We start from the raw sequence: 18,318 nt of genomic DNA, 5'->3' as shown, positions 1-18,318 counted from the left end.
GACTGCATGGAAGCTCTGAATAGGAGTGAAGTAGTCTGAGGCCAAGTGTCCTCTATTCTTAGTCAGACCCCAAAAAAAAAAAAAAAAAAAAAAAAGTGCCTGTGTTTCCTCTCCTCCCCTTCAAAACTGGGTTGGTGCCCTGTTTAAGCTGCCTCCTCCTGTACCTGCATCCAGACAATATAAGAATGAGCCAAAATCCCATCATCGCTAATCTTTCCATCCATTAAATGAAATGTCAGCCACAGGGAATGGCTCTGGCTTTGGTTAATTTTTGACAATGTTCTGCTGTTTCATAATGGTTTATCCTGATGAAGAGCAGGACATCTGTGACTGTATGGTGATGATGTAAGTTTGACTGTACGGTCAAACTTACATCTCTGCTGAGTCACATTTTCTGGGCCAAAGTAAGCTAACAACAGGGGGTCTATAATCTTCTCCGGACTGTCGATTTCACTTTACAGTTTCACATTCAGATGACATTCAGGTCTCTTTACAACCCAAAGAGGACCAGATGGACAGGGGCAAGAAGTCAGGAACACAAGTGCATTTTGGGTTATTTCTGAAAGCCATGCTCTTACAATGTTGTGGGAAAGAACTACAAGAACGACAAGGAAAGAAGATAAAATTGCGTGGAATTGAAGCACATGAGATTTGACAGGATGTATTTAGGTTAAGCAAGCATCAGTTCTGCTGACATAATGATGAAAATAACAAGGTTTGTGGTAAGTAGTAAAGATACAATGGCAAGAGCAATATTTGTAGTATGTATTGTTTCACCACAGGGAGACCACAGCTATCCTGAAGTAAAATGCTTCACTGCACCTTTAAAAGCAAAGGCAGCCATTTTCCCTCATATGCCATGCAGCTTCTGTGTGAAACACAATAATAATAAATTTACTGAGCAGTTCTGATGACAGACTATTATTCCCTGTTTCACGGAAGTTACTTATAGGTCGGTTTCTAGGTGAGATACACTAGTGAACTCTTTTTTGAAACAAAGACGGGCTGTATCTTTCTCATTCTTGCTACTATTTCAAGGAGGTTTTTATACAATATACAACATATAAAAGCTGTTTGATCAGTGGTCAATAAAGCTGCAATAGCAAGAACAAAACAAAATGTTGGACACGGCGTTGGCCATGTGCAGACCTGGCATTAAAATGCCTCTCAGGTGATCCAATCACAAGTGGACAGCTCAAAATGCAACAGTTCACACTTAGCATTAAAGTGTGTCTCTGTATGTGATTGGATGAGTTCTCACTTCCCCAATCTATATGCAAGTAAACACGTATTTGTTGTTGTCTTTAGCCAGTCCGGATGACAGACGGGTCCGTTGTCAATGTGTGATAGAGAGAGAGAGAGAGAGAGAGAGAGAGAGAGAGAAAGACAAGGAGGTGTTGAGTGAATCAATGTACTGCACACAGCTCTACAAAGAAATAATGTTTAAGCCAATTGAAATAGTAAAATACTGTTGGTTCATTAAACTGTAGCAGGACTAATCAGACTGTGGCAGAGGATGTCAGTTGAGTAGGTGGTCCTTCAATGTGGCCCAGGATGCATTTGTGTTCACACTGCTAAAAAATTGTAGCTCAGACCACCTCCAAATGTGGTCAAATGCATCTTCAATGCGTCCTGGGTGCGTTCACACCTGCACTTTGAGACACTTGGACACATCAGATCACCTGAAATGAATGTTGATACCGGGGTCTGAACAGGGTCTTAGAGATAAGCTCATCAAGGCAAGAACTGTGTTGACCCAGCAAAGGAGAGCAAAAAGAAGACCGAAGCACATGTTGTCTTGACATTTCCAAAAGAGTGAACTGAGCAACAGGCAAAGATGAACGCAGCATGTATAGAAAGGTACAGTCTCGGTAGACAGTGGTTTGAAAATGTGCAGCTTTCTCTCTATAGTGCTTTCCTGGTGCACAAAAACTGCAATGTGGCTGAACACGCAAAGGTGTCACATTATTTGGCTAATACTGAGGCTAAAGTTTGATATTTTTTTATCCTTCAGTGTGTTGTGTAGCAGTAGTGCAGTGCGTAGTGTTTGTGTAGTGCAGTGCGTAGTGTTTGTGTAGTGCAGTGCGTCGTGTTTGTGTAGTGCAGTGTGTAGTGTTTTTGTAGTGCAGTGTGTCGTGTTTGTGTAGTGCAGTGCGTAGTGTTTGAGTAATGCCAACCCTGCGTGCAACTTGGCCAATTCATTAAAACTGTTTTTGACACACCACTGGTTTGATGGCTTAATTCTTTTTACTGTAATATGCTCATTACATCAAAAATAAACTGGATGTCAAACTAAGACGAAACCCTCAATTAACCACACACAGTGCAAACATAGAGTGAATTACTCCCTCTGTGAGAGGGAAGCAATGTTAAAAAACTGATTATCTGTCTTTTGTTCTCTGAAATCTCTTTGTATGATTTGATTTGACGCTGTTACTGAAGACATGGGCATGAAGTAATCTACAAAGGATCAGATGAGTCTCTAATCCAGCAGACATTGAGACCTCAAGGATGAACAGAATTATTACAGCTGAGTCTTTAAGGGTCTTACCTCTAGTCTTTGCACCATCTCCCTGATGTCTTCTCCACAGTTGTCGTGGGCAGACAGCATGATACACTCCCCACGCTCGTAGAAGATCTTAATGCTCATAATCCCTGAGGTCCATCCGATGACATCCCGACACGAGCAGTTGAAGACCACATTTTTTGATTCCTCCTCAATAAGGACGATGAACTCATTGGATATGCCGAGCAAGCAGTCCACGTCCATCGACTGGCCGAAGTCCCGGGCACGGACACTCCAGGTGATGGCTCCCACGCTGAACAGATGTGCGTCCTTCCTGGGTTTCACCTTCTCTTTCTTCTTGGCTCCGAGGGTGATGAAGCTGAATTTGACAGCAGAGTCAATTGTAGCAGTGCTAACGAAGTTCTCTGCCAGGTCCTTCAGGTATTCCTGCCGCGTACGAGTCGCCATGGCTCGGAACTTCTCTGACTTGTGTGCGGCATTTTCTCCATTGATGACCTTGGCGAGCAGGAAGTCCCTGAAAACTGCTGACTTTGGGAAAGTTACAGATTTGGGAATAGGGGGCCCGAATGGAGGCACGTCTTTAGATCTGGACACGGCCACGCTGGAAAACAGGATGGAATCAATAAATCAGATGTATTGGTGATAGAAAAGAGACACTAAAAGAAGTGAAGGAGTATTGAACTGTACGAATAACGAGCAGCCATTTGAAGTGTTGAAATTATATGGCTTTCAGGGAAATTATTTCAGGTGGAAAGACTGAGAGGAGTTCAGACTAATCTTGCTCTGTTAAGCAAATGCTATGTTATTAACAAGAGTTGTCTTGACTTCAGAAACACTCGAGGACAGAGCCATAAGTCATAATTTCAAGGTGTCTCTGAAGATAATAACTGTATCATCACTGAACAGATCAAAAGCGCCTCGTGACTCCCGCACATTATTATTAAGTCATGACAGAAACCACAGAAAGCACTCAGCAGGCTATTATTATTATTCTTTCAAATTAAGCGCTCTTAAAAGTTCTTGTAGAGCCATTTTGCACGAAGACATTTATGCAAAGCACATCAAAAGATAAACACATTCCCCTAAATTATCTTGAGGATATTAGTCAGCTTCTTATCCCACGATGAAACCTGCCAATATTTGGCGATTTGACTCAATTCCACCAAATTCAGATGCTGTATTTTTTCCCTCTCCTCTCCTTCTGTTTTTTTAATCAGCCTGAGTAAAATAGCTTTGAGAGAGCCTTGCAGGCGTGGTGCCTGCTTGTTTTATTTACCTGTAGCAGACGTTATCAGTGCAGGGGTTGTGGACTTTGACGATGACAAACACATGTTGGAAATGAGAGCGGATGTTTTTTGGAGTGAAAGGAAGGGCCCCGGGCTCCTGAAATACTATGGTGACGATATCGTTGCCAATATGCCTCTTCCTTAATAACTATAAAAAGAAGGAGAAATGGAGTCAAAAACAAGGAGACAGACATTTAGTATAAGGTTGCATATAATTACATGGTTCAGGAGTGCAAGTTTTTAAAAACACATTTATTCTTTAAAATTCAAATTAGAATGAAAAAAGTTTCTTGCAGGCAAAAGTGAGACTATGTGAGTTTTGCTGAACAAAGTCCTGTGCAGCTCTCAAGTAAGACACTGGTCTTCGATCTGCAGAAGGACACCGTTTGTGCAGCCTCAATTTCCCTGGTTTCAAGGCAGTCTCTCCATGAGACCACTGTACTAATGTGATGTCTGTGGCATCTCTACGAGCACCACAAGCAGGAAACCAACCCTTTTGTACCTGCTTGTTTATTGTATTGTGCAGATAGTTAACCTCACTCTCTGGCTGGTATAAAGTTCCAGATCCTGAAACAAGCAGGATTAAAAGGGTACAGAGGGGAATTGGGAAGGATGAAGGGATGAGTGGGGGCGAGCTCTGCTTTGGGCTTTCTGGAAGATTACCAGCAGGGAATTAAAAAAAAAAAAAAAAAAAAATTAAACTATCCCACTTCAGGAAATACAACTGGAGGAGGAGAAAAGAAAGCAGAAAGGAAATCTCTAAATCCTGCTGTTCAGACTCACATGGCAGTGTTTCACTGTGGATACTGCCTGATTCCACACACTCACTTCCCATCTCCTTCAGCATGTCCACTGCTCATATCACTGCAGGGTTCTACCCACAGGTTTTATTATGGACTCGAAAAGTAATTCCATACAAGCAGTGCAGAGACTGAGATGAACCTTGCAGTAATCACGGCTTTATCGGGCCATCGCTCGTCGGCCCACCGCTACATCCACTTAATTCTACTTGTTAGTGCTGACAGACACAGAGGCCCATCTAATACTACATCAGGTCCAGCCCCTGGGGATGCATTGATTAAAATCCCACTATGGGGTACCGTTACCATAGCAATGCTCGTGCTTTCAACTGATAGGTCATTACCGTGGCAAAATGAGCCTCTGGGGAAGATTGACAGGAGCCAGGATTGAAGATATCCTAAAAGGAAGCTGCTCGGGGACTTATTACCACCATCAGACATCGGCTCACCATACAGAAAAGCAAACATGGCGGTCTGCAGGAAGGGATAAAGCATTAAGTGTGGAGTTTACCGACCTGCTGTCTGTTGTTGGGTGTGTAGGGGAGCATGGTGGACACATGAAACATCAGCTCGTAGTCCTTATAGGTGGTGTAGAGAGAGTGTGTGCCTGTGGAATCGGCTGTAACACAGAACAGAGCAGTCAAGGTCTCAGGACTTATTACAAAAGGCCATTGAATTATATAAGCCGATGATGTCATTGAACAGAAATCAAGATTAAGATATGTAGGCCTAAAAACACATTACAACCCCCAAAAAGCAATATGAAAAGGGGGCAGAGTATCTGCAATCAGCAGGAGTTGAAGTGTGTGGGTTTGTGGATGTTTAGTTTGGTGTGTGTGATGTGTGTTTTATCGTACTCTTGTTATCCAGCTGAGCCCTGTACTTGGTGAAGCCTTTGAGGCGCACCCTCTGACCGAGCAAATCCAAGAACTCTTCGAGTGCCGGTCCACCGCTCTCGTTGTTGTACATCTCTTCTTCTGTGCTCTGGCCCGCCTTGCAGTAGAGCACTCCCACCTTGTGCTGGAAGCTTAGCTGGAATGAGGAACATACACAGACACTCAGTGAGTAAGTGTCATTTCCTGTTGCTGATACACATCACACGCCACACTCATACATACTGTACATTATGCACTCAAAGCATGCGAGTGCCCACTTTCCATCATCTCACAGCTAATGTGAAGGAGCTCATAACCCTTCTAGGAGAGAGCTGAAATTCCCTTTTGTGAGGCCAGGCTGTGAACTCCGAGGAGCTCAGAGCAGAGCATAAATCAGGCCGAGCTAATAGCTGCTACTTAAGAGCAGCTGTAGAGCAACGAGGGAGTGAATTACAGACATAGAGCGGGATAGCTTTGCTTTATGGCAGAAAACTTTAGAAAGTGCCAGCAACAGCATTTTAATCCTTTCTAAAATAAAATTTAAAAAAAAGACCACCTCAAGCAAAACTGGCCAAGATTCACTGCAGTGAAATACTGGTAAGAGGAACTAAATGGAAATAACACTGATCTCCCCAACTCAAATAATACTCTTGTTTCAGTCAACAAAGAGCGCCTCAATAAATATAGATGTCTTATTCACAAAGAGGAATATTCATAGACACACACAAGCCAGGCAAATCTCACAGCTTTACACTGCAAGCATTAATATCATCCAGAAACGACAGGTCTGATATGAACTTGTCTCACGAAGAGACAGGAAGAAATAAAACATCCAGAGTGATTCTTCTTGCGCGGTGAGAGCGAGAGCCCTCTCCACCAACATGAATCTTTTATTTATGGCAGTTATGGCTTACAGCTCCCAGATGCCGGCCAAGAAAGAGAGTTAAAGGCGTAAAAAAAAAAAAAAAAAGATGAAAAAATAGCTTCCTGCGTTTGGCACCTGTTGCCCAATATTCACAGCTGAAGACAGGACCTTGATCGTAACCCGGGGTCAATGTGTCAGTACAGGAAGACGAAGAGGGTTTCTGTGCATGTGAAAGTCAAAGAATGATCTATACACTGAAACAAATTGGAATTGTCTTTTTCCTCCGTTACAGGTTATCAGTTCCCGGTGCGCTCCTGACACCGTTGTCATGGTGACTTCCTCTATCAGGCTGTCTGCTCTCCACTAAAGCTCCTGCGGTGACGGAAAGCTATTATACCATCAGGCCCAGTGGAAATGGCATGATGTGCAATGATGTGGTCTTCTATATTTTTTTGTCCTGCATTATATGGGCTCACTTAACCTCCTGCTCCCCTTAACAGACAGGCCAACGGCAAGGACAATCAGATTGCCCTTTGGTGCGAATTTGTCGCTGCCTGAAAAGTGCAAGCACATCAGGGTACATAACACATATACAGATGAGTAATGTTCCTGGGGTGAAGCTTGTGTAACCGCCTTTGATGTCTTTTTTGGTGGCATCAGCTACTGCTAAGGTAGAGCAGCCATAAAAAAAAAGCTGTATCCCATTTAACGGATCTGTGATTCACTAAAATATCGAACTTGACAAAAAATAGTAAGTAGCGTAAGTCGCTGGAAAGGAGGAATTTTGTCTCTTTTTATTTATCTTTTTCTGCGAAGTTTTCCCCTCTTTTGATCTGTCCAGCGCTGCAGGGTGTTGAAAACTGCTACCCCCTCTCTTCTTTCACAAAAAATGCAAAGATGGAAAGATACTTAATGAGCAGAGAGAGAAATGAGGACAATGTTCCCCCTTGAGAGAGTACTGAGACACACCTGAGGGATACAGCTGTGTCCTAACACAACACACATCACCATGACATCTGCAGTGTCCCGATGCTGCAAAAATACAAAATATAGCACCGAAAACCTGGCTACGATCATCATGCACCATTACACATAGATTTTTTTTTGGTTGCTGTTTTTGGGGCAAAAGTGTTCAAATTCCACATCTAAAAAGAGGAATGGGAAGTGGGTAATAAATGAAGGGGAAAAAATCCTTCCTACATAATTTCACAGAGCTAATCCTCAAGTTTCAATATCATGATGAGGACTGATTTACATAAGGGAGAAGAGATTTTTATGCTGCAATAACAGCCACGGTAGGAGGTAGATTACTCATCTGAACATGTGAAACTAATCTCACTTACGAAGCAATTTATGGTCCTGAAAAGCCTTTACCTGTAGACCACTGTAACACCACTGTGAAGCTCGAAAAGCAGTGTTGGAGAGTGGCAACTGTTGTGCATTTATTGTTTGTTCATTGTATTGTACAGAGCGCTGCAGCTATACGTTACAGGTAATTTATCAAGCATTACTGGGAAGGTAAGTTACATTTGTAGTTATATTTCCTAGAAGCCATCACACACCATCAGACTGACCTCTATCTTGTTCATATCCTTTCTTTTATCATCAAGAATTATAAATCAAAGATGAAAATTACCATTTTAATTTTAAAACTGATGCAGCTGCTAAACTGTGTTTGTACTGAACAAGAATTTAGTGATTTTCCAGATTTTAGTCTTTAGATGGAAACAACAGATACACATTTAATATCAATGGCTTTCTCGGAAAAATGTATTGTTTGTGATTTCTATCACCTAAGATCACTTCTCAAAATCTGATTAACTGCTTAATGCCTTTTCCAGCACATCTGCTCACAGTCAGTTCACTATGATCTACAATGTGATCTAAAATACATTCACATATGCTCTGTTCTCCTCTTACATCCAGGGCCATTACAGCGGAGTCTACAACACCACTTTCAGCGAGATTCTTTCTGCCAAACTGATCATGAGGATATTGTGAAGTCTGTCTTGCTCCAGGATATTCTCACTCACCAGACACGGTTTCACTGTTCACACAAAAAGAAGCCCTTTCTCTCACTCTCTCTCACACAAACACACAAACACACACACACAAACACACAAACACACAAACACACACACACACACACACACACACACACACACACACACACACACACACACACACACACACACACACAACATCAGAGGCCTAAATGAAGATTTCTACGTGCAGTAGAGATGCACTCAAACAAACAAAACAGTCCTGGCGGACCACTCAGCTGTGGTTCTTCCTGTCCGACATTAGCTTCCTCAGATAAACACATTACAGGGGCGTTGGAGGTCCAGCATAGTTAAAAAAGTAGATTACGGGGTGCTTGACAACTTGAGCATTTGTGCTACAAGCAGAACATTAATGATTAAAACAGGGGTGTATAAAAATACTGATGTCCAAATTTAAAACTGGCCTGCACTGGGCGTTTGGTTTGAGGTCTGCGAGGAGAAGTGCCAGTTGGAAGAGCTTTAAGCCCCACTTAGCCTGGGCTCTCCTCCTCTGAAAGTAGTTTCTTACATTACTTTTTTTCCCTCCTGTGTGTCAGTGTCAGTCTGTATCTGCAGACAGTCTCTCATAGCAATGGCATGGAGAGTCGTATGGCAGGTGAACAAACTCTGGTATCAGCTCCTTGAGATCTGGCAGGAAAAACTTCCTAGAGCACTTACTTAGAAAGTTACTCTTCGATAACAGGATACACAATGTCTGTCATTCTCTTAAGTGTATTCAACTTACTTCAGAGAGGACATTACGCTGCTCTTGTTTATGTGCGTAACAAAGTCTTCACACACAAGAGGGACGTGGCTGACACTTTCTATTATAAGAACCTTTCCCCTGTCAGTTGGAAGGATGGGCTCATGCTGATGAAAGTAATTACAGTAATAAGCAGCCAATTCGCTGATAGTAAGACAAGCAGTGTGGCACCAGCTAATCCCCCACACTCCTTGCACTCCATCTTGCAGTTTCATTAGATGAGAAAATAAAGGCCTCAAGATCACACAATGAATCCATCTCTGACACCTGTGAATATAGAGAGCCCATATCACTAATAGCCATTTTATTCAAATAGAGATAATGCAAGATGACATCCTCCACCATCCCGGCAGAATACCAAATCACCTGCTCTCAGATGAAGTAAGTTGTCAAAAGTGAGTTAGCTTCTGCCTGAGTGTCCTATTAGCACAAAAAAGTATGTCAAAGTAGTCGATGCAGGCTGCAGAGAGTGTGGGATTCGTATTGATTCCATTTAAGTGTGATATTGGCTGTCTTATCCCTCCACCTGGCAGCCTGTGTTCATCTATAATAAGCAGCCCACATATGGAACAAAGGTTCCTGCGATCTGAAGTTAATCCCTCCCCAGGTTCCTTCTATAGCTGTTGCAAATGTCAGACACACAGACAGATATACCTTAAATGTAAAATCTATACCATAATATTCATACAATCAATCAAAACATTATTCATAACAAAGATATATGGTGGTGATGGCTTCAAAATTAAACACCTGGGAAAGATGTGTGGGGGGAGAGAGAAGAGGTAACACCTTTCTCTTCCTTCAATTAATTAACTCTTGGCTTATTTGCTGAGCGTTAGAAGTGAAGATTGATGTCACTCTCACATCTGCCTCTTATATAGGAAACTATAATCAGTGGTAGGTTAGCTTAGCTTAGCTGAGCCTAAAGACTGGAACCAGGGGGAAATAGCTAGCCTAGCCCTGTTAGAAGGTAACAAATCCTGGAGGACATGAGGACATCTCAGGGAACTCACCCCCTGCTCATCAAGTTTCAGGAGCTGCTCTGGGACCTTGGGGGAGTTGAGGGCCAGCCTCAGACACTGGATATTCAGTTCAGGGATGACGTACTCGAGCACCTCCTTCAGCGGGAGGCCACGGGCCGTCCCGTGTCTCGCCGTGGATGGAATTGCATCCTCCAGGATGGCTCCGCGGAGTGTGGTCAGCTGACAGTAAAAAAAAAGATGGTGATCCGGTTAATTAAGTCTGTTGTATGTCTTATGAGGTCCTAGTGTACCCCTGTACAATGTGTTTAATCTGAGTATGCTCTCTAATACATCTGTGGACCAGACTGGATTAATTTCGCCATCCAAAATGAGAACCATGCTGACATGGTGGCTGCTGTGTGAGCCAGCGATGATATCCTTTTATATTATGGCTTATTATTTAGGGCAATGGCTTCATTACCGCTCCACTGGAAGGCATTAGGAACTCACATTCTAAATAATTAAGATAGGCTAACTGAGCACAAGATGTTAAGTGGTGTTTTACTGTTAAGACCATTAATGTGCCAGTAAGCATTGACCCAAACAGCTTCAAAACCTCCACTCTCTAACCCTGCGTTGTTGTTTGGAACATGACAGACACATTTTCTTCCATAAATCCATTTTCCTCCCGTACAGCCTGCGGACATGAATGTCAGCAGTCAATGGCTGTCCGATAGAGAGGCTTTCTAAAAAGCAGATTACTTAACAGACTCCGAGTGGAAGGGAGAGCGAGAGAGAGGCAGAGAGCGCCGAGGCTAAATGATCGGGAGCACATGCAAATAGATGCTCCAGTGGTTGGGGAGTTAAAACATTGTCTGCGTGCTACTTGCAGGGCTACCATGACCCAGATACATTGTTTCATCGTGGGAGTGGTGCTTTAAACCAAGAATGGCACTAGATATCAGTGACATTTCCCTGCCTGACGCATCTGTTGCACCTGAATTATTCAGTGGATGAGACCACCCAGCATCAATCAAGGAGAGCTTTCTGTACCACCAGGGACAGTGAGACAGTGCATCTCAGTTTGTGGATTAATCATGTTGCGTGTGCATGCGCGTGCGAGTGTGTGAGCAAGCAAGGGCGGTCACACTGACTCTGATAGACTGCATCAGTGTTTGCATGACTGGCCAGCTGAGATACAACTGGCACAGAATCACTGGACACATTAGGGAGCAAGGGGCAGATTTGGGAACGGAGAGCTGTGAGAAGCCTCCACTTGTTTTCAGGGGTACTGAAGCATTCCTGTGTTCTTTTACTGCTTGACTGAGCCCTGACTGCTGAACGCAATATAGGAGAAATATGTCAAGTACCCTTTAAAAGCGTGTTCTAGCTAGTAAACAGTTCTTTGATGGAATGATAGAAATCACACAGGTTTCCCCTCCCATACATCCATAACAGTTCTATACTGAATAGAAACATTAAGCAGAACAGTAAAAGTGCACATCAGCGTATTATAATTACCTGACTGGTTCTGAAGGTGACCCGATAGTTGTACTGCATCCCATCTTTCTCCTTCCCCTCGTCCAGCCTCTCCCTGCGGATGCTGACTGCCACAGGTCCCAGATTGTCATCCACCCCGAAATAGTTTTGATGCTCTGGAGGTGGAACAAGAAAGATCTAAATTCAGCATCACATTAATTGTTGACATCAGCTTCTTTTGCTTTTGGTTCAACAGAATATGAATCTACATTACTGAGTGCATATATTAATTTCTTCATGATTGAGCATGGCCGAGCTACGGTGCTGAATACAGAGAGCACTATCGTTCCCTTGGAGATTTCAAATTGATTCCCTTTGGATTAGAAACTGGCTTGTCATGATAGCAGTGGGATTTAAAAAGTAAATAGCTGAATTAAAATACAGCCCTGGAAAGTATGACCCACTCTGACCCATCACTGACCCAGATACTCCACACACCATCCTGCTTCTCACGATACAGACACATGCTGAACAAAGTAATATCACAGACACAGACATGTTTGTGTTCAGCATTGCTCAGTATTAAAGATCAATTTGGGATTTGATTAAAAAAAACAGTAATCTTTCATATCTTTATTCCAAAGTGATTTATTTATGATCCCAACACACACACCTTAGAACAAGAGAACGTAAGGAATGTTTTTTGTACCTGTATTTCTGGACTCATCCACCACTACAGACAGACAGACAGACAGACAGACAGACAGACAGACAGACAGACAGACAGCTACCGCTGGCTTTACCAACCATGTTAAAATGAAATCATACAGCGCTCAAGTTTTAGTTTTTGTTTTAATGGCATATTGCTTTGTTGGATAACTGACTGTGCAGGTTGGAAGGAAATATGGGGTGAGACAGACAAGGCAAAGTTTCCTAGCTACATATAAACCAGGACAAAGTGGTTACATGGTATGTGCGTTAGACCACGAAGACACCAGGATGTTCCTTCAAAGTATTTGTGTCCTTCAGTGGAAGGAACCGTTTTTGGCATTTCTGGGACTTACAAAACAACTTATATAAGCTGCCAAATAAAAGATGACATTTTAAAGAATAAGAATGTTTTAGAAAATTTAGTGGCAGTTCAACTGATGAATAGTTGTTCGATTCTGCTTAGATGACAGTGAATTTAGTATGAATACGAATTACCTTTTTCAAACACTTTGATCTATGACAAATTATTTGCTGTTGGACAGATTTTCAGGAAATTGTCTGAGCATATTCATGGCACTCAGAGAGTCTCCCAGTGTTTTTGGTAACCCCCTCCCTTCTCCGGTGTACACAAAAAAAGTCAAACTCTGGTGGGCAGATTCTCATTAAATTTCCTTGCGACCTTTAAGACCCCTGCAGGATGAGTACCTTTCCATTTGTGGACACTCGATGACATTTCCCCTTTTTGTCAGCATCAGGTCAAGATGCTAATTTGTGCAGTAAATTAACAATAATCTCATGGACTGGTTGCCATGAAATGTACTGATTATAATAATGCTTCTGGGTTTTTTTAGCCTAATTTCTGTTAAGATTATCAATATGTTGTTTGGTCTTTCCAGCAGTTTTTTTTTTTTATTATGGGGTATAATGAAAAATCTAATGAACACTAGGTGGGTCACTAGCCGGGCTTCAGACTTTTAGTCTTGTTAGTTTTAAGCATTACAAGGACCAGCATTAATTCCTGTATTGGCAATAAAAGTATTCAATTTGAGATTCATTATAAGTGCCTGACTAAGACACTCAAAATACAGTACTGAATGAGAGTATCCCAAATGTATACCACTGTACAAAATTATAATATTAGTCTAATAAAGGCATGTGTGTGTGCGTGTGTGTGCGTGTGTGTTTAGAGCATGGACAGGAGCAGAGCTTTGCCTTGAGCAAACACTCCCTAATCCCGGCTAAAGCCAAGGAGAAAGACCAGGATTCAGCAGACAACAAAAGAAAAACCTCAGCGGGGACTCAGAGCACTGACATTCGCAGAGAAACTTCGGAAGACGTTTAGACAATGCATCCAGGCTGTGTGGAGCATGCAATGTAAATATGCTGGTTCTCGTCACTTTGATAATAAAGTTGGGGCAAAAAGCGTATCAGCATGAATAATAAATGAACTGTATGGAGGCAACGCGGGGTTAACTGTTTGAGGAATGCATGGCTTGTCAGGGACAGTGGACTGAGGGGGAATGCTCTGTGAGGCATAAGGTCAAATGGTGGTAGGAGGGCTTGCTATGTATATGAGGCCACTCGGCATTCGAATAGTGACGGGGCGCAGTGAGGGAGACAGTGTCGGGTGTGGAGGAAAGCTTTTTGTCAACACATTTCTTGAGCATGTCACTGGCGCTCATCACTTACCAAAAGCCCTACACTGACTTTATGTCTTTACTTTTTATTCTTGGTGTTCCAAAACTTTATTTCAGCTCCAAAACTTTATTTTAGCTTCATATTTCCATACATGGTTTACATTAGCCTCTATATCTCTGTTTACCCACACATAATATTTGACCCTGTACGTAACAAGGCTTAGCTTGTGGGTGTGGATGAAACATTGTGTCCATTAGGGCTGCCTGGGAGAGGGAGGGCTTCAGGCAATCAATAGGATCAATGTTCAGCCCAGGTTGATAAAAGCTTGCCCTAGAGTGGTGACGCGTGGTCATCTTTGTGCGAGCGTGTGCGCGGATATGTGCCCGTTTTCATGTGCGAGTGGTGGCAGTGAAGTGGAGGTGATGACAGACTTGTCTCTCCAATAAAACACCTTGTGAAAAAAGGGCAAGGGCTCGATCCACATACTGTGAAAAGGCATCTACCATGAAAACTACAACATCAAATCTAAGCTGACAGCAACAAGGGGCATTTCAATTATACAATGACCTGCGTCATCACACAAAGAGGTTAACTACACCTGTTTTGGGATGAGTAGTGAGTGAGGCATCATTTCACAGTAAATGATTATCATAGTGACCTCAATGGTACATTCAAACACACTGTAAGTGGAGCAGATCCGTAATGGTCTCATTAACCTTGACTGGAGATATCAAGCCCCGAGTGAGGTTACACACTGTCGCAAAGAGGAATGTTTTAATACAAAGTATCTTTTTGAAGAGGTTCGAGCATCTGTGAGTGTGAAAGGTGAAGCAGCTGTTTTCTTGGGGGCTTAAGAACTTGTAATTCAATCTGCTGAGAGCAGCAAACACAGACGCACAGACAGTAGGAATAACAGATATGTATAATGCGGTGATGGGCCGCAGTCAGCTTGGTATTTCCAGCGCCAGTCACATAAGTTTTTCAATGAGGGGAGCTGGGACCTTGGCGTAGTTTTGCTGACCCCAAAGTTTCATATGAGGGGTCCTCACACCCCTGCGGCCCCCACGGGGAACAGCTGCAACACACCCTCTCACTCACCTCTCTCTTCTCACATGACTAATCAGAGCTTCTCCGCAGGGTTCAGAGCAATATCACAGGGAGGACATGACCGCTCCTCTCCCGAGGAAGTGAAACACACACCCTCACACCCAACACAGGCCTGCTATTGTTCTGGAACTTATTTCATCTGGCCCTACAAAAATAACTGGGCCATCAAGATATCTGACCCTACTAGCGGAGGCTGTTCCATTTGCTCTCACACGGCATTGTCCATAGTCTAGTTTCAAGGAAATGGATTTGGCCTGGAAAGTTTAATAATCCCCAACAGTGGGTCATCCAAAACCTCCTGTATCGTCACTGTATAATCTATGAACACAAATAAGACACATTTATCATAAGCATTCCTTACCTCTCCCGTAGAAGTACTTGTGGTAGTAGTATGCGCCAAGATCAATGTGCTCGATGATGTAGCGTTTGACCTTCTCCCTGTGGATTGGCTGGTTTTCTCGAGGCACCTCCAGTACAGAGACTCCTGCGTTGGTGCAGTGGGAACTTAAAGATGATTCAAAAGAGCAGCTCTCTGACACACCGCTGTAGTTGGCACTGTTGGCTCTGGAGAGGGAGATCTTCCTTTCGCCTTCCCCACCGATCTCATTGCGAAAGTGCGGGCAGCTCAGCACTAGGTTGTTACTCTTCCCATCCCCTTCATCGGCATCCAGGTTCTCCTTGGGGTTCAAGTCCTCCCTGCTGCCTAGTGGAGACTCAAACATTGGGGCATTTCCACTGCTACATCCTGCTGCTCCACCATCTGCCCCTGGTATAGGTCCAGGTCCGGGTCCGGGTCCGGGTCCAGGTCCAGGTCCAGGTCCAGGTCCAGGTCCAGGGCCACCTCCAACCCCTCCACCAGCCCCAGTGATGGCTCCAGCTGAGGCAGCTGAAGCCCCGGTGGTTGTGTTCTTCCTCTGGCTCAGGTTAGCTCTGCTTGCAACCGCCTCGCTGATGTTAAAAAGAACGCTCTGGACGTCGTAGTGGGCAAAGCATTTCTGGAAGCTGAGCGGTCGCCTGTCGTCCTCTATCGAGAGCCGCAAGGCGTCACTCTCACTCTTTATGGTCCGCAGTTTTCTAAACAGAGAGGTTTCAGATGATTCTGATTTGAGACGCCTCATAAAGGACTTCTCACGCTCCCGGCTGTATAGGAGAGAGTTATCTATGTAGTCGTAGCCTGGAATGTGAACTATCTCACCCCTGGCAATCTGGGCTGCTGTCTGCAGGCTGGGGGAGAGTGAGGCGTCACAGCGCAACAACTCAGGGAAACCCAGAGGTGGTATGCTACGGTGGTCCAGCGTGTCCACTCGGTAGCCCCTAAGCATGGTGAAGAAGCCATCCCCACTCAGGCCCTGGCGGTCGATGGAAGATGTGCTGCCGTACTCACGGTGCAATGAGGCCCCAGTGTTTGGATTGACAGCGTTCTGGTCCATGATGTCCTCAGAGTCAATGTCACTTATGGTGACATCGCTGTTGCTGCGTTGACGTATAGGGTGGAGGCCCTTCAGTGGGGAGTGGCTGAGGAGGTCACTCAGTGTGTATTTGTCTGAGTAGTCTACCTCCAGACAAACTGCTTCACCTTGCTCCAGAATTTCCACAGTATGTTCCTGCTGGCCGTTCTGAAATACCGGTATCACACTCTGGTAGTTCGGTGAAGGCCGTCCGTCCCATCCATCTTTCCTTGGCGGCCATTCTGTCACCCTGGCCCTGACGCCCATTTTAGGCATGGCTGGAGTACCATTTGTTTTGCCTGAACCATCAGGTTTCCCCTGCATGTTGGAGGTTGGTGGTCCCATGCCACCATTCAGGGCTTTGAGTTTCCTGCTGAAAAGCTCCTCTGACTGCATGGCTCTGGAGTATTCTTCTGGGCCTCCCACAATTCCCACAAGTTTTGATTTGTTATCCGTCACAGGACTCAAAATACTCATATCCTGCTGGCAGATTCCTTGAAGAGCGGACTTTCAGGACCCTGCTTCATTACATCATGTGATTTGCTCACTGGTGAGTGGAGGAGGAGCCTCTTTCCTGAGTCAATGAAGCAGCCGTCGTCATAACTCACAGAAGGCGGCTGGCTCGACGTTCGACACACAGCATTTGGATGTCAAGGACAAGTGTCTGAGGAGCGCTGAGGCACAGCGGAGCGGGGTCTTTTCTCACAGCGTGCCGCCAACGCAGAACGACAGCTGGAAGAGTTGGATCTACGGCACAAAAACAAAAACACAAAAGTAAACGTTAACACACAGCGAGTGGGTTTCAACACTGTAAGTGAGACATTTTCATTTAAAACATAAAAGCAGTTTATATTCCACAAAAAGAGCCCAAAACAGCAGATTGAGTTCAGCTATAAAAATGATCATACTTCTGACCTGAATTGTCTGTACCCAGTTATCTGGTAATAAACTCCCACCATTAGGGAAGTAGGGCTGTATTAGTTTTGGAACTATGTAGAGCATATCGAGTACGGTTAATTAGTGTATTCGAGGAGTTGGTGCCATTATGGGTTTATAACAAGATAGATGCATATCTTTGTTGGTACTTCCAGCCAATGCCTAACAGATGGTGGTGAAGCAAATTACAGCAACAAGAGGCAGATGTTCAGCTAAATGTTCGCATGTAGCAAGATCTCATCCAGCCGCTTGCAGCATCATCAAGCCAGCAAATTATACAGTAGGGATAGTGTTGCATATTCAATGCCAATTCCACTTCGCCTTTTTATCTGATGGAGTTGGTTATGAGGAAAATTAACACGAACCTGATGAAGTAAATTGGCTATGACAAATAAAAACCACATATGCAATAATTTAACTGGGATATGAGGTTGTAGTCCACGCCACAGTAACGCGAGAGGAGGAAGTTTGAAGGTTTACCCTTTCCTCTTGTTTGGTTATGTTCAACTGGGGAAATAATAAACAGACAAAAGGCTGACATCAGCAGCTTTATTCATTAACCTGAACATCTGAGGACAAAGAGAAGGAGAGTGAAGACATTGTCCTTGAAAAGCTGCTTCATTCCCTCTTGGGTAATTCAAATGACACACACACACACACACACACACACACACACACACACACACACACACACACACACTGTAAACTCGCATGGTTTTCATTTTTATCCATAAGTAATATCCCTGAACATCAGCCATGTGTAGACTTTTGTTTCACCAGGTTGGTCATATAGTCTCGCTCAACTGTGGAAAACGATTCGACACAGACAATATAATAGAGACGCTAACAGAGACTGCACTGTGTACTGACGCTGAACGC

The 18,318-nt window shown here is 43.8% G+C and overlaps 1 protein-coding gene across 6 annotated transcripts in view; it reads right to left on the bottom strand.

Annotated features, from left to right (window-relative positions):
* Positions 1-18,318, bottom strand: part of sipa1l2a (signal-induced proliferation-associated 1like 2, genome duplicate a) — an 80,501-nt gene that overhangs the window by 34,680 nt on the left and 27,503 nt on the right. For all 6 annotated transcript variants that reach the window (XM_087175474.1, XM_087175472.1, XM_087175473.1 and 3 more), the window contains exons 2-8: positions 15,417-17,250; positions 11,642-11,775; positions 10,172-10,360; positions 5,471-5,645; positions 5,129-5,232; positions 3,804-3,961; positions 2,552-3,128 (exon numbers count right to left, since the gene is read on the bottom strand). In XM_087175474.1, the coding sequence (XP_087031600.1) occupies positions 2,552-3,128; positions 3,804-3,961; positions 5,129-5,232; positions 5,471-5,645; positions 10,172-10,360; positions 11,642-11,775; positions 15,417-16,980 (2,901 nt within the window). In that variant the 5' untranslated portion in view covers positions 16,981-17,250. The remainder of the gene's footprint in view (positions 1-2,551; positions 3,129-3,803; positions 3,962-5,128; positions 5,233-5,470; positions 5,646-10,171; positions 10,361-11,641; positions 11,776-15,416; positions 17,251-18,318) is intronic.

This window comes from Seriola lalandi, unplaced genomic scaffold, assembly GCF_002814215.2.
Source record: "Seriola lalandi dorsalis isolate HSWRI2012SDOR001 ecotype SW California unplaced genomic scaffold, Sedor1 jcf7180002054470, whole genome shotgun sequence".
Lineage (NCBI taxonomy): Eukaryota > Metazoa > Chordata > Actinopteri > Carangiformes > Carangidae > Seriola > Seriola lalandi.
This window is presented reverse-complemented; position numbering and strand designations above follow the sequence as displayed.